Source organism: Oryzias melastigma, linkage group LG12 (assembly GCF_002922805.2).
Source record: "Oryzias melastigma strain HK-1 linkage group LG12, ASM292280v2, whole genome shotgun sequence".
NCBI classification, from domain to species: domain Eukaryota; kingdom Metazoa; phylum Chordata; class Actinopteri; order Beloniformes; family Adrianichthyidae; genus Oryzias; species Oryzias melastigma.
In genome coordinates, this window is record NC_050523.1 from 13,856,388 (window position 1) to 13,870,020 (window position 13,633).

Genomic DNA, 13,633 nt, shown 5'->3' on the forward strand with positions numbered 1-13,633 from the left:
CCACAGCTCATATTTATCCTTCTATTGAGTTTTCGATGCAAAAGTGGACCGTAAACATTCCCATTAAAACCATGTCCTCTGGTCAACGATTGAAAACAGATTAGGGACACAAACAGAACATTTGCAATAGCAAATTTCAAGATTTTACTTATAAATTAATTATTTTAAGCATAGACTGTATAATAATAATATATTTATATTCTTTTAAGTCAAGAACTTATTTATTTTATTTATTTCTTCATTTATTTGACAGGGAATTTGCACATTAAAAATAATTGCTGCCAATCCACCAGAGTTCGCTCAAAAGCTATTTTTTCATCTGCTGTCCCTGGACTGATGGTAAAATAGTCTCTATATAAAAACAAATTAGAAACAAAATGCAATGCAAGCATTAATATAAAGTATATGATATAAAATATGATAAATGAGCAGACATGTACAATATAGTTATATATTTTATTATCAAATTTAAATTAAAAGTGAAATTGTGGAAATAAAAACTGTTCAAATGCAGTACAAGGTCAGGCACATAAAAAGCAGATTTCTGTGTAGTTGTTAAAAATGTGTTTCTTATTTAATTTTAAGAATTTTATTTTTGTATAGTTAATTTGGTGACATTTTACTGAAACATTTTTATTGTAACAAGTTTTAGATTTGTTTTAATTCTGCACATTTTTAATTGTATAATTTTGTTGTCAAATATAAAAAGTTACCCACTGTAGAAAATACTTCATGTTGCTTTATTAATATATACATGCATGCTTAATGCTTAGTAAGATTATTTTTTTTATATATTTCTACACTCGTAAAGACCGGATTTGAAAATATTTAAATCTAGATAAGGAAACTTTTCACTCATTCCTTCATCCCATCCTCTCTTCTTCTTCATCTGTCTGTCATTAATGTAAAGATGGTGAGTACCACAAAAGGTATCCCTCTGGGAATTGTTCCAAGGAATAAATTCTCCTTGAATCTGTGGTAAACTTCTTTCCCTGTTAGCTCTGATCCCAGAAAGCTGCTGCACTTCTCATTGTAGACATACTTTAATAGATGTAAAATTACATTTTAAAAAAGTAATACGCTTAAGAATTAAGAATTAAAATGTTTGGGTATTATGACTTTTTTTTAAATATGAACGGACTGAGAAAAGGGGTTTGGGATGAAACCCAAAAACATGACACTGGTAAAAATCATTGTATGTGTTGGTGCAGAGCAAACTGGTTATATTGTAAAAAATTGTCAATAAATTGCAGAGAAACAGAATATAAAACGTTCCCAAGTGTCTACAATGAAGGAGTTTTAGATTATTTTTAAGAGTTTTGGTTTACTTTGATCATGTCTTTTGCATGTTCTAAATATCTCATAATGCAAGTTTATCTTTTCTCCTAAAATTTCCACACTTTCCTGACTGTGTCGTTTGTCAAAGTTAAATTCTTCTTCTTGCTATGACATCTCCTGCCCATTTCCTTCTCCCTCTTTTCCTTCTTCAACATGCCTTGCTTTCTATTCCACACAGACGGTGAGTGTTTTCCTTTCATTCCAGTCCCCTTTTTTCCCCTTTTCTTTTCATTACTTACCCCTCTATCCTTTCTCTTTGCCCCCCACCCTCCTGCTTTTTCCCCTGTATTTTCTGTTTCCATGCAACAGACACTAGTGACAGTGACCTCGAGCTCTCCATGGTGCGTCACCAGCCTGAAGGCCTTGAGCAGCTGCAAGCCCAGACCCAGTTCACCAAGAAGGAGCTTCAGTCTCTGTACAGAGGCTTCAAAAATGTAAGATCGCAATACATTTAACTCATCGATCCAGTCGGAGAATAGGATGTTTTGAGGAGAGCAAACATTCAGTCAAAAAGAAATGCTCAAAAGAAAACTACAGCTGGTGAAAAAAAACATTATTCTTGAGCGATTTTTTTTTTAAATGACCAAGAAATTCCAATGAAAAATCCAACTTTTACTTGCATTTGTCAAATAAAAAAATGTAAATAATTTGGAATTCAAAGTTTTTAAAGTGCCAACAAGAGGGAGGTTGTTGTCTTTTTGGTATAAACCAAAACAAAGTGAACTATTAATTGTTTTTTTTCCACAAGTGAATTGAGAATTTGCTGCTAATTGTGAAACGAGAAAATTAAAAGCCTCATTCTATACCTCAGACATTGTTTGATTACTAAACTAACTGACTAGAATATTTAAATCAAGTATTAATTTGCCATTTTTTGAGTTCTAGTGTTTATTTTTACTCATTTTTATTTGACTTTAGGAATGTCCCAGTGGTCTTGTGGATGAGGAAACTTTTAAATCCATCTACTCCCAGTTCTTTCCTCAAGGAGGTAAAGCCAATTTGTACCATGCAAACTCTGATCTCAAGAGCATAAACTTTCATCATTTGATGTTAGAATTAAATTTGCCAGATTGTGCGTCTTTGTAAACTTCTACAATTCTCCTGGATCCCTTCTCAGACGCTACCACATACGCACATTTCTTGTTCAATGCCTTTGACATAGATCGGAACGGTTCAATCCGGTTTGAGGTGAGCACACGATCAACCTTTTTTATTTTTTATTATTTGTGGATTTGATTTAATAACTTTTGAATTGTTTTTCCAGGACTTTGTGATCGGATTGTCTGTTTTGCTTCGAGGTTCTGTCACAGAGAAACTTCGTTGGGCTTTTAATCTCTATGACATTAACAAGGACGGGCTTGTTACTAAGGAGGTACAGATGAGGGGAAAAAATCAAACTTGAAAATAAATATGAAATATTTATTTGTTTTTCTGTTTGTTGTTGACTTTCAGGAAATGTTGGCAATAATGACTTCCATTTATGACATGATGGGCAGGTACACCTTACCCAGCGTGAAAGAAGATTCTCCCTTTGAGCACGTGGAGAAATTCTTCCAGGTAGGATTCATTTTTAATACAAAAAAGTTTCTATTAATGCCAATCATGTTAATTCTCACATTTTTTAAAACAAAATCCATAACTCTGAAGTACTGCTAATTACTATTACCTGAATTGATGCTAATAAATTAATATTATTTATGTTTACTCCATTTCTTTTATGGAAATATCTGCTTGAAACTCTAGAAAATGGATCGAAACAGAGACGGAGTGGTGACAATAGATGAATTTATAGAAACTTGCCAAAAGGTAACTCCATCAGCAAACTGAAAGCATTTATGAAACTACAAATTTTGACATCAATTTTATGTTTCAACAGGATGAAGATATAATGGCCTCCATGCAGCTCTTTGAGAATGCCATTTAATTTATTTAGGGGAAGCTGATCTAGTACATCTGCACAATACTTCCAGTCTTCTGCTGAGACTGAATGATTACATGAATCATCACAGGAGGAGGTAGACAAAGTTGGATCAGAAGACTTAAGAAAAAGAGTGCATGAGAATTTTTTATATATGTTTGTTAGTTTCTGCACAGGAAGGAGATTTGATGCATTGTAATTGCCAGATAAATGTTTTTCTTTGACATTAAAAAAGCATGTTACGCAAACTTTTGGTCGGCTAAAGTTTAATTTTTTGTGTGTGTGTATTTTGTATTGATTTCAAAGTGAATTGTTTTATTAAAAAATGAAAAAAAGAAACGTGTTTGACCAACTCAAGCTATTATTATTTTCCTTTTTGCTCCAACATGTGATCAGTGAAGCAATCTTAAAAAACACAAAATTTCTCAACATCAAGTAAACCGAACAAATTTAAAGCATCTTGGTGCGTGCATATAGTGATGTATGTGTTCTGCAGTGCCAAGCCACTTAGATATGCTCAACAAAGCTTCACTTGTCCAAAAAATCACCCTCAAAAGGCTCCTCTGAACCCCTGACAACAAGCAGCGCTAGTGACTGCTCCTCTGAACCGTTTTGTTATTTACTTTTTAACAGTGATGTCCGCTGCTTCAAATTATATTGAATTCATTACATCGTGATCTTGGTATTTATTACAAGACAGTCAGTTTCTGTCTGTAGTTTTTTTTTATCCTCTCAACTCTTAGCAGAGTTTTTGATCTGAATAGACAGACATATGCCCATTTTGTTCATTTTTTGGTTTATTAATTCCTTTTGTGGACAAAAACTGTGTTTTACTTAAATCAAGACTGTATTTAGCTTATAGTTGTTGGCATCAAAATGACCTTTTTTTTAGTTTGATCTAGAACTTTAAGGAGCTTCAAAGACAGATTTAAATTAATAATATTTTTTGACCAACCAGTAAGTTAATGTTGTAATAAAAACAGGGAGTTAATGAAAAAATGAGGAGATAATCCGTATCTAAGCTACTGGATGATGGTAAAGAATTCACACTGCAAACATTAACATCAGCAAAAAAAGACAGCACCTGTTTTTTTTCTTTTTGTTTTTTTTATATTATTGATCTGGAGCCAATCACAGAACAGAAAGTGTTTGGAGGAGGAGCTAAACTGCAGCCTGGATGATTGTTTGGAAATGACCATGAAAACCAACATGATGATCTGTGGCTTGAAAAAGGACCACAGCTCCTCTCCATCCCTGAATGATCACTCAGAAAAGTAAGAATGTTTATTCTTAATCATTTTTAAAATGTATTCTGTTATGCAAAACCTTTTCATGTCATCACATATAAGAATTTGCCAACTTCATTTTTTATATTTTTATTCAGGCTTTCTCATCACTATCACATTCTGTTAGTTACATTGACATTGTTTGGGAAAATCAAAAAATATATTTTACTGTAGATCAGAACAATCAACCAAATGCAGCATGAAATGGAGAAATCAACATCACATAATACTCAGCAAATCCCAGTGTTGCCAGAGCTGCTGGATTGTTCTAGATGTCTTTGTGTTGGTGAGCATGTGACTTTGTTTGTGCAGAGACCGTTTGAATGCCTGTCCACACTCCTCAGCTCTCCGTGCTTCTAATGTGAATGAGTACGGTGCACAGAAAAGCCAGATTAAGGTGAAAAAGAAAGACAAAATACCCGCTTCTGTTTTCACCCAAATTGTCTTTATGTGTATACAGCTCCAAAAATGGTTTCCCAGCAGAAGCTTCTCTCGTTTGGGGTTTTGGTGCTGCTCCTGGCAGCTTTGTGCCCACAGTATGCATACGGTAAGCGAGGAGGCCTCTTCCGAGGAAAAGGAAAAGGAAAAGATGACGACGAAAAGGCGTCCTCCACTCAGGGTCGAGGCCTGTCCAAACAGGGCCTGAAGTGGGCGGGAGCAGCAGCAGCAGGCATGCTGGGAGGCACAGGAACCGGGTACGGACTGGGTTTGTTTGGCAAGCCAAAGCATGGAGGCGGCAACTATAACAAGCAGAAAACTGCCTCCTCTGATCAAGATCAACGACCTCATCACCAGGAAACCCAGAAACGCAACAACCAAACATTCTGGAAAGCCTTTGTGAGAGGAGCTGCCCCGGTTCCTGAGGGGAATCTGTTTGTCACACTGGGACATATGCTGCCTTTCCTCACAGCAGCTTGGATCCGAGGCATTTAATGCAGAGTGAAATAAACCAGATACATGAATAAAATCAAAGCTTTGAGCTCGACTTATTCCTGGTTATTTATGTTAAAGTCATTACTTCATGGATAGGCCTACATTTGAATGTGCTCATTAAGAAAGTGTCTTGAATAGATTTTTTTATTTGATTTTATGTTAAATACAATCATTTTGTGATTGTTAAAACTTACAGCTGATCTAGTTAGAAAAGTAGATAAGAAAGTAAATTATTACCAATAAAAACTATAAAATTCCACATATAATTGAAAAAAATTAAAAATTTATTTATATTTTTGTACAAATTTAAGACATCAATTTATCAACTCTTTATTTTTTGTCAAAGGTCTCCTAATTCTGTGATGTCATTTTTTTATTTTTTCACATTCAAAAATTCCCGTAAATAACCATATTTTTTTTTAAAATGTGGGAAAAAATATTAAAAATTACTACCAAGTAGTGCTGTGCGATATGACAATACATGTTTGATAAAAGTCTGTATTGTGCTATTTCTCTTCTATTGTTTCTATCGTTTTTGTTTATTTTTATTGCTGAACTTTTGTGAAAAATGTGTTTTCCTACAAAGAAATTTAACTGTTAACTGTTGTGGACTTAAAAAAATTATCATAACTATTCAGTTACATGTTACTTGAAAAAATAGTCAGAGAAAAGAAAGTAATGATATTTTTTTCCATTTTTTTAGGGAATAACTGAAAATATTCTTTATTGTTGTGTATCGTGATATATATACATCGGTATTGTTATATAAAAAAATATCATGATATACAATTTTTTTCCACATCGTCCAGCACTACTTCCAAAGTGTTAAACATTTTACCTAAAAATTTTGCTAAATAAATGAAAACAGAAACACATTTATTAAGTTAATTTATGATCAATTTTGAGAAAATTTAAGTCAGAAACTGTTGTCACTTTTAAATCCCAAGACGTATACCATAAAAACAATTAAGACATTATGACCATGTAGACAGAGAAACTTTATTTAACACATGAACATCCACAAGAACCTAAATTAATTCTCCATAGCATTTTATGAATAACACAAGGAATGTAGCAGGTAAATCAGAAACAGGTTCATCCTAAGCATTTAAGCTTCAAAATAAAAGCTTGAGGAAACTGTAACTGAAAAAAAATCCAGTTTAAATTGGGAATAAGTGCACTTCACAGATATTTCTCATACAACACGGCATTAACTAAATTAAACTGGGATGGACCTATTTTAACAAACAAAAGTAGAAAATAATCTGGAGTGTTTATTAAATCTAATATAAAACTATAAAGGAGTATCGGGAAAAGAACAGGAGCATGCATGTCACAGAGCGCATACAATCACTTCAGGATAGTTTCTGTTGTTTTTTTAAGTTTAAAATCCCTTGAAAATGTCATCAGTGACTGACTACATAAATAATTGACAGAACAGTTTGTGCAACTCAGGAGACATTTAAAAAAAAGGTAACAGCCGAGCTTAAATTACAGCTTAAAGTCAGAAATGTTCATGTAAAAGTAAGAAAAAGAGCTTAAATGTGAATATATCCGTGATTCTCAGGAATGGAGAGTAAAAAGGTTAATTAGCCAATGCTTTAAGCAGCATGTAATGTAACTTTTAACGTTGACTTATTTATTACAATGAGTAACAGGAATACTTGCCAACTGTAATTCCCACTGCAATCACAATATCAACACTACCAAAATTGACTTTTCAGTAACTTTAATAAGGTGAAAAATTAATTGTTGGAGCACATAGATAAACACAACAACTGTCAAAATATGAAGCAACTCCAATCAGTACATGATGTCATTAGAACAATTTAGATGATGCTTTCGTCCTCGCTGACGTTTGCTTTATAACCCAGAAACTTGCTGCCCAAAAAAGAATTTCAAAAAAATACATAATTGTGGCTTAAAGTAATTCAACTTCCTGTGTCTTGAGGAAAAATAATGGAGACACAACGATGTTTCTATTGGCAAGGAGCTAGCAGGCCATTTTGCAGCCTGAGAGCACCTAAAAGACATTTCAGTGACAGCTTTTGCTAAACTGAGTAAAGAACAGCTTTAGTAACTATTTTCTGTTCCATCTAGCCTTTAGATTAAGTTGGAATGTGTCTGGTTCCAGTGCAGGAAAACACAAAGTGCAAAACAACACTAGAGAAACATAAGTATGGACAAATACAAGAGATGACAACTGTATTGTTAGTGCAACACAAAAAAGAGGATCTAAATATAATAGAAGCCACCTCTTTTAGAAAGCTCTCACAGGCTCTATTGGATATTACATACATGTCAAAAGTTTTGTTTCTTCTTATTAGTAATATGAAATGACTGTATGAAGGTTGTTGGTTCCACTGTGGCACACGTGCATCTACAAACAATGGGAGTAAAAATCCATTTGAGATGAAGTAAAAACAGTGAGGAAGTTGATTTTCCTCACTGGAGCAGGAGCATGCTGGAAAGGAGCATGAAACAGGAAGTGAGAAGCTCACATAACCCGCAGCTCAGAGCACTGCTGCGACCGGACTGGGACTGTTGCTCCGATCGAGATTCCAGGAACTTCTCCGAGTAGATCATGTACTTCTCCACACAGCGCCGGGACTTCATTTGCTCAATGAGGGCAGGGTACCCAATCTCCTCAATGCTGACGGTGTCATCCTCCTCGGCATTCGCTCCACTCACGGGAGCAGGGGAACGACTGGCCTGGTCTTTGTCGGTCTCGTTCATGCAGCGCGCCATGAAATTCTCGTAGGTCTCAGCGCGAGGAGGAATTTTGTAGACGTAATCTCGGCCATAGTCTTTCTCGTCTGTGGATTCCTTACCGTACCGACGGTACATGTAGTTGTTGTAGTAGTATTCTTCTTCGGGGCTTCGGAAATTAAAATGCGGTCGAGGGAAGCGCCCTAATCCGTATCCCACGGCCATCCCAGCCAGAGCACCAACACCCGCTGCCATCATGGCTTTTTTGGCAAAACCAGTAGACTTGGGCTGAATCCCCATTCCCTGCACTGTACGAGAGAAAGGAGATCCTCCCATCCCATAACCACCATGTCCATAGCCTCCTCCACCAAACCTGGAATTGAACACGTTGTTATTTGGACTCCAGTTGGGATAACCACCAGGATGCATGCCTCCTCCGCCTGGGTATTGGTTAGAATAACCGCCTCCCACTGGGTACCCAGCTCCTGGATATTGATTGGGATAATTCCTGCCGGGGTTCTGGTTTGGAAATCCACCACCAGCGGGGTACTGGTTAGGATATCCTGGTCTGCCCTGATTGGGGTAGCTACCTCCTGCTGGGTACCCTCCTGCGGGATATCCCCTTGCAGGGTTTCCTCCTGCGGGGTATCCACCTGCAGGGTATCCTCCTGCGGGATATCCACCTGCAGGGTATCCTCCTGCGGGATTTCCTCCTGCAGGGTATCCTCCTGCAGGGTATCCTCCTGCAGGGTATCCTCCTGCCGGGTATCCTGGGTTTTGATTTGGATAACTCCCCCTCCCACCTGCACCTGGATAGCTACCTGCAGGATAACCCCCAGGATTCTGATTTGGATAATTTGGTGGATTTTGCCGGGGATATCCTCCGGGATTAGAATTGCCTGTTCCAGGATGGGGATAACTTCCTCCGGCAGGATATGGATTTGGGTTGCGGGCGGGATTCTGTGGCTGCCGGGGGTAGTTTGCTGGCTGAGAACTGGATGGCTTTGAGTGCGTCCCACCCTTGTTGCTTGAAAGGGAGGGTTTCTTGCTGCTGCCACCCCTCTTACCCCATGCCGGTTCAGTATTGAGGAGAGATATAATAAGCAGGGACAAAAGGCCAATTTGGCATAATCTTCCCATCATGGCCTTCAAGCGAAAACACTGAAAAAGACAAAACAACAATTACAACAAACTCACAATAACCAGCCTTTGTTATTTTTCTCCTGTGATGTAAGGGATGGAAAAATAAACAGTCGTGGTTTCTCACTGACATTTCATAATCAAAGCCATTAGATCAACACTTGGTAAATAATATCAAATTTCCTTCAATAGTCTGCAAGCATCTTAATTTCACTCCATCCTTAAATTACAATAACAACGCGACCCACTGACGGGGAATGACTAATTACCAACAAAATCGCTTATTTATTCAGGTGATGTGACGATTAAATTCCGTTTAAATGAATGAGCACTTTTCATTGCGCAAGCGATTTTAACTGAGAACAGTAAACGCATCGTTCCCGTTTCGCCAGTCATTGGCGTAATCCTCGATTAATTCAAACCGAAACACGCGTGGTTTATTCATATACTCTAATGTGGCTGTTGTAAAATATTTGTCTCAAAATATAAACGCACCGATGGTTTTGTTGTATTCTCACCGCGTTGAAATGGCCTCTTCGAGCTCTTCGGATGCGTTTCGGTGAAGCTGCGTTTGTTGTCCTCCCACCGACTCCGCTCCGTTGATGCTGCCAGAGAGAAGGCTGCAGCCTGCGGGAAGGCGGGGCTTAACGCCCAGAAATCCTTTCAGCGACAGCTACGAGGAGCTGCACGCTGTTAATCTTCATAAACACATTTTAATTATCTGATTAAATGTATTTTTACGACTGATTATGTTCACCAATATCCACCATCGTCCCTTCTTGCGACCTAAAAATGGTACAAAAATAAATAACTGATAAATGACTACAAGGTATAAATATTTCATATGTAAGATTTTATCAACGACACCAATTTAATTTAAATATAACATGTTTTTTATTTGGTAACATGTTAATAGTGAGTTCATTCTTGAATCATTTTGAAATTAAAAACAGAAATAAAGTCAGCAGAAAATTGTTTGTTCCGGTCCCTTTTAAGTGGAACACACCTTAACACCAAAGACTTCCGATTCATTCGGTTGTTTTGTTTGTCATCATCACGCTTATAAGCAAAATTATTTCACCAACTACATAAGAGTGACTAAAAAAATAAATATATAATATGATATAATATAATATAATATAATAGAATAGAATAGAATAGAATAGAATAGAATAGAATAGAATAGAATAGAATAGAATAGAATAGAATCAATAAAAAGAGCATCCACCAATCATAAGAGAATATAAATGTTTCCTGTTTTTACTGATAACGCAATACACATTGCAGAGGGTTTATCTGCAGTTAAACAATTACGTTCTGAGAATGATGTAATCTGTGGACAAATCTGTGCATCAGGGTTCAGAGAAAAGCCTGCAGAGTAGAGAATCATCCGGATTCATGATACTATACAGAAAGTAAGCATGCTGTTTTGGCAATTCAGGATGCATGGCTTTCTGTTAAAATAGTTCTCTTTACAAGCCCTTGTTTGCAACATTCGTGGTCTAAAAACAACAACAACAAGAAAAAATAAATAAAAAGAAAGAAAGAAAGAAAGAAAGAAAGAAAGAAAGAAAGAAAGAAAGAAAGAAAGAAAGAAAGAAAGAAAGAAAGAAAGAAAGAAAAAGAAAAGGCATGCGGTGAAGATCTAGGAAGGATACCACTGCCACCTTTTCTTTTTGAGTAATCTAAGGTATTATTGTACTATTGAAATATCAAATTAGGCTTCTGGTTCAAATAATTCCACTGCTTTTTAAAGTTTTTTTTTCTTCAAAATATAGATTTGAATAATGTTTTGGTATTACTAGTGGGAGTACAACCCAGATCCTTGGATTTTATTTATTTTTGACAACCCAATAGCAAGTAGCTCTGACTTATCAGCCATCTCATTTTTAACCCATGTTGGGGTTAAAAAGATGGTTTGATTAGGTCTTACTATTAACCCAACCCTGCTGGGCCAGATTAAGTTACTGCAGGAAAAAAGGAGGTAGGCTATGGATTATTATAGAATAGAATAGAATAGAATAAAATAAAGGCAGACGTCCAGTTAAGGTGCATAAGGAGACATAAGATAAGAGACTATAATGATAAATAATAATAATATAGTTATCTGATTTGTTTAATCTTATTTATCTAAACATGTTTATTTAAAAAACATCATTTTATAGAACTAAATCATTTAACTTTCTCACCTTTGTGGGAAAAAAATAAACTAAGTAGAGAAAGAAGTTTGTCACAGAGTTTATTCAATGGTTTGCTGCAATCTAGACTAATGGCATTCATAGTAGGTAGGCTATACATTTTGCCTGTGGAAAAAAACGTTAGATAATTCAAAATAAATAGTTCTTAGAACGTATTTACCTTGATACGTAATAATAATAATAATAATAATAATAATAATAATGCGTTTCGGCACCTAAAAGAGTGTTATTATTATTATTTATTTATTTATTTTTCTGGGAGGAGTCGGCGCATGCTCAACTGACGTCACGGTAGTAAACGGTCAAACACCCGTATGTAGCAGCTTTGTGTCCGGTGGAAACATGTCGGTAAGGAGAGAGCCCAGTGGAGGAACTGCGGCGTCGGTGAAATGTACACCTGACACACGAGCTGAGCGCTAAAAAGTCACAACGAACGGTGGGAGTTTTGTGAACGTTTCGGGGGCTGCGCCATTTTGACAACAGAGGGTCGGTGGAGGACGAATGGAAGGATAAGAAGAAGACAGCCGCGGCTTGATCTGAAGACTCGCTGGCAGGTGAACGGAGAGGGGAGAAAAGGGGTCAGCGTGTGCTCTCATCAAGACGGAGCTTTCCTTCGCTAGGGGATGTTATCCGTGCTATCGTATGGTAGACTGGTAGCCAGGGCTGTCCTGGGCGGACTCTCTCAGACCGACGGTCGGGACTATAGCCTGATCACCGCCAGCTATGGCTTCGGTAAAGACTTTCGCAAAGGGATCCTCAAGAAAGGGATGTGCTACGGGGACGACGCCTGCTTCATAGCGCGGCACAGGACGGCTGACGTTTTAGGTAAGGTCTTGTTCGCAGGCTCTCTCCATTTCAAGGGTGACCTTCAGCGCTCGTGTCTGCACGTGTACCGACCACTCGGATGAAAACACAACAGCCTCCACCCCCTCTCAAACACATGCCCAACTTTTCCATTCCTTTGTATCTATGTGACATTATCTGCATTTATACTGTTTTCAATGCTTGGAACACGATTCACCACAAATACGCTGACTAACTGATCAATTTGACCATGAATTAAAGGTATTTTACTTTAGAACACCCGTGACCTTTCACCTAAATACACCAAAACAAGTAAAACGGCGCGTGCATTAAATGTAGAAGTCACGCGAGGTTTGGCGATACACACACAAATAAAAGGACAAACTATTATAATTGGAAAGGAAATGGTAAATCGTCTTGGACTGAACACTACAATGTCTTGCAAAGGTCAGAATGGTTGAGTATGGAGGCAGCCATATTGCTAACACCTAGCTTAGTCAAATCCTGCTGCTTTGTCCCAAACCAGCCGGCATGTGGAGAAAAAAAAGCAGCCTGTGAAAACACGTGGCCGGGGACACGTTTTTTATGCCTTTTCATACAAGTCATGGGCTCACAGATGAAGAAATAACCCCGCACTCAAAAACCAATATATCATCAAAGCTTTATATGTAAACTACACAGTGATGAAGGCTAATTAAACTCATTATAGGTGGTTTTTCAGAATGGTGTTTGGTTTTTGTTGGTAGTTCATCATTACATCTTTTTCTCTAACAGATTAAGTAAGGGGAATGTCAGTACTCTTTCAGTTTCATAATTGGGTTGTTAAACAGGAAGGAAATGATACTAGCTATAAACCAGACATTTATATCTGATTTTCAGGTGTTGGTTTTTATTTGTCTTCCACCTACAGCTGTTTTGTACCCTGCATGCTAACATCTTGATAAATTTACTTCTTATCTTGTCAAATGAATCTTTCTGCCTTATCAAATAAATAGAAATGAACAATAATTGAGTTTTAAATATTTAAATTACAATTTAACATAAGCATGGAAGTTATTTAATATATATAAACATATCTTTTATGCAAGTGTTGGGGAGATGGATTACAGATGTTAAAATTGAGATGTTGCAGATGTTGATGTGTTTTTAAAATAGTTGTAGGTGAGGTTGTGAGTTATCCTTGTTATGTTGTTTTATTGTAACCGTACATATGACTGTGTAACTTTTTAATTTATTTTATTATATTGCTTATAAGTAAATAGTTAATAAATTTATGGGTTTTGACTTGAGTCAAACTCCTTTGCTCA

General features: G+C 36.7%; 3 protein-coding genes across 5 annotated transcripts in view; 2 read left to right on the forward strand and 1 right to left on the reverse strand.

The window, feature by feature from the left end:
• The window catches only part of LOC112163081 (calsenilin), a 13,979-nt gene extending 8,458 nt beyond the window's left edge, over positions 1-5,521 (forward strand). For 2 of the 3 annotated variants that reach the window (XM_036214414.1, XM_024299220.2), the window contains 9 exons: positions 1,517-1,519; positions 1,648-1,772; positions 2,257-2,326; positions 2,456-2,526; positions 2,603-2,710; positions 2,791-2,895; positions 3,082-3,144; positions 3,215-4,530; positions 5,003-5,521. In XM_036214414.1, coding sequence (XP_036070307.1) covers positions 1,517-1,519; positions 1,648-1,772; positions 2,257-2,326; positions 2,456-2,526; positions 2,603-2,710; positions 2,791-2,895; positions 3,082-3,144; positions 3,215-3,262 — 593 coding nt within the window. In that variant the 3' untranslated portion in view covers positions 3,263-4,530; positions 5,003-5,521. Of the gene's footprint in view, positions 1-1,516; positions 1,520-1,647; positions 1,773-2,256; positions 2,327-2,455; positions 2,527-2,602; positions 2,711-2,790; positions 2,896-3,081; positions 3,145-3,214; positions 4,531-4,854; positions 4,940-5,002 lie in introns of all 3 variants that reach the window. The other variant, XM_036214415.1, reaches the window with a different exon arrangement.
• Positions 5,522-7,769: 2,248 nt separating this feature from the next.
• On the reverse strand, positions 7,770-9,983 carry LOC112163079 (prisilkin-39). Its single transcript, XM_024299218.2, has 2 exons — positions 9,820-9,983; positions 7,770-9,345 (listed from the first exon to the last, which is right to left on the reverse strand). The coding sequence occupies exon 2, from the start codon at positions 9,325-9,327 to the stop codon at positions 7,921-7,923; it is 1,407 nt and encodes a 468-aa protein (XP_024154986.1). The 5' UTR covers positions 9,328-9,345; positions 9,820-9,983; the 3' UTR covers positions 7,770-7,920.
• Positions 9,984-11,795: 1,812 nt separating this feature from the next.
• Positions 11,796-13,633, forward strand: part of LOC112163031 (protein phosphatase PTC7 homolog) — a 7,830-nt gene continuing 5,992 nt past the window's right edge. The window contains exon 1 of the mRNA XM_024299131.2: positions 11,796-12,347. Within this exon, the coding sequence (XP_024154899.1) occupies positions 12,146-12,347 (202 nt within the window). The 5' untranslated portion in view covers positions 11,796-12,145. The remainder of the gene's footprint in view (positions 12,348-13,633) is intronic.

Bases quoted from the DNA above. Each gene is read 5' to 3' on its own strand.
- LOC112163079 (XM_024299218.2), bottom strand. From the start codon at position 9,327: ATGATGGGAAGATTATGCCAAATTGGCCTTTTGTCCCTGCTTATTATA.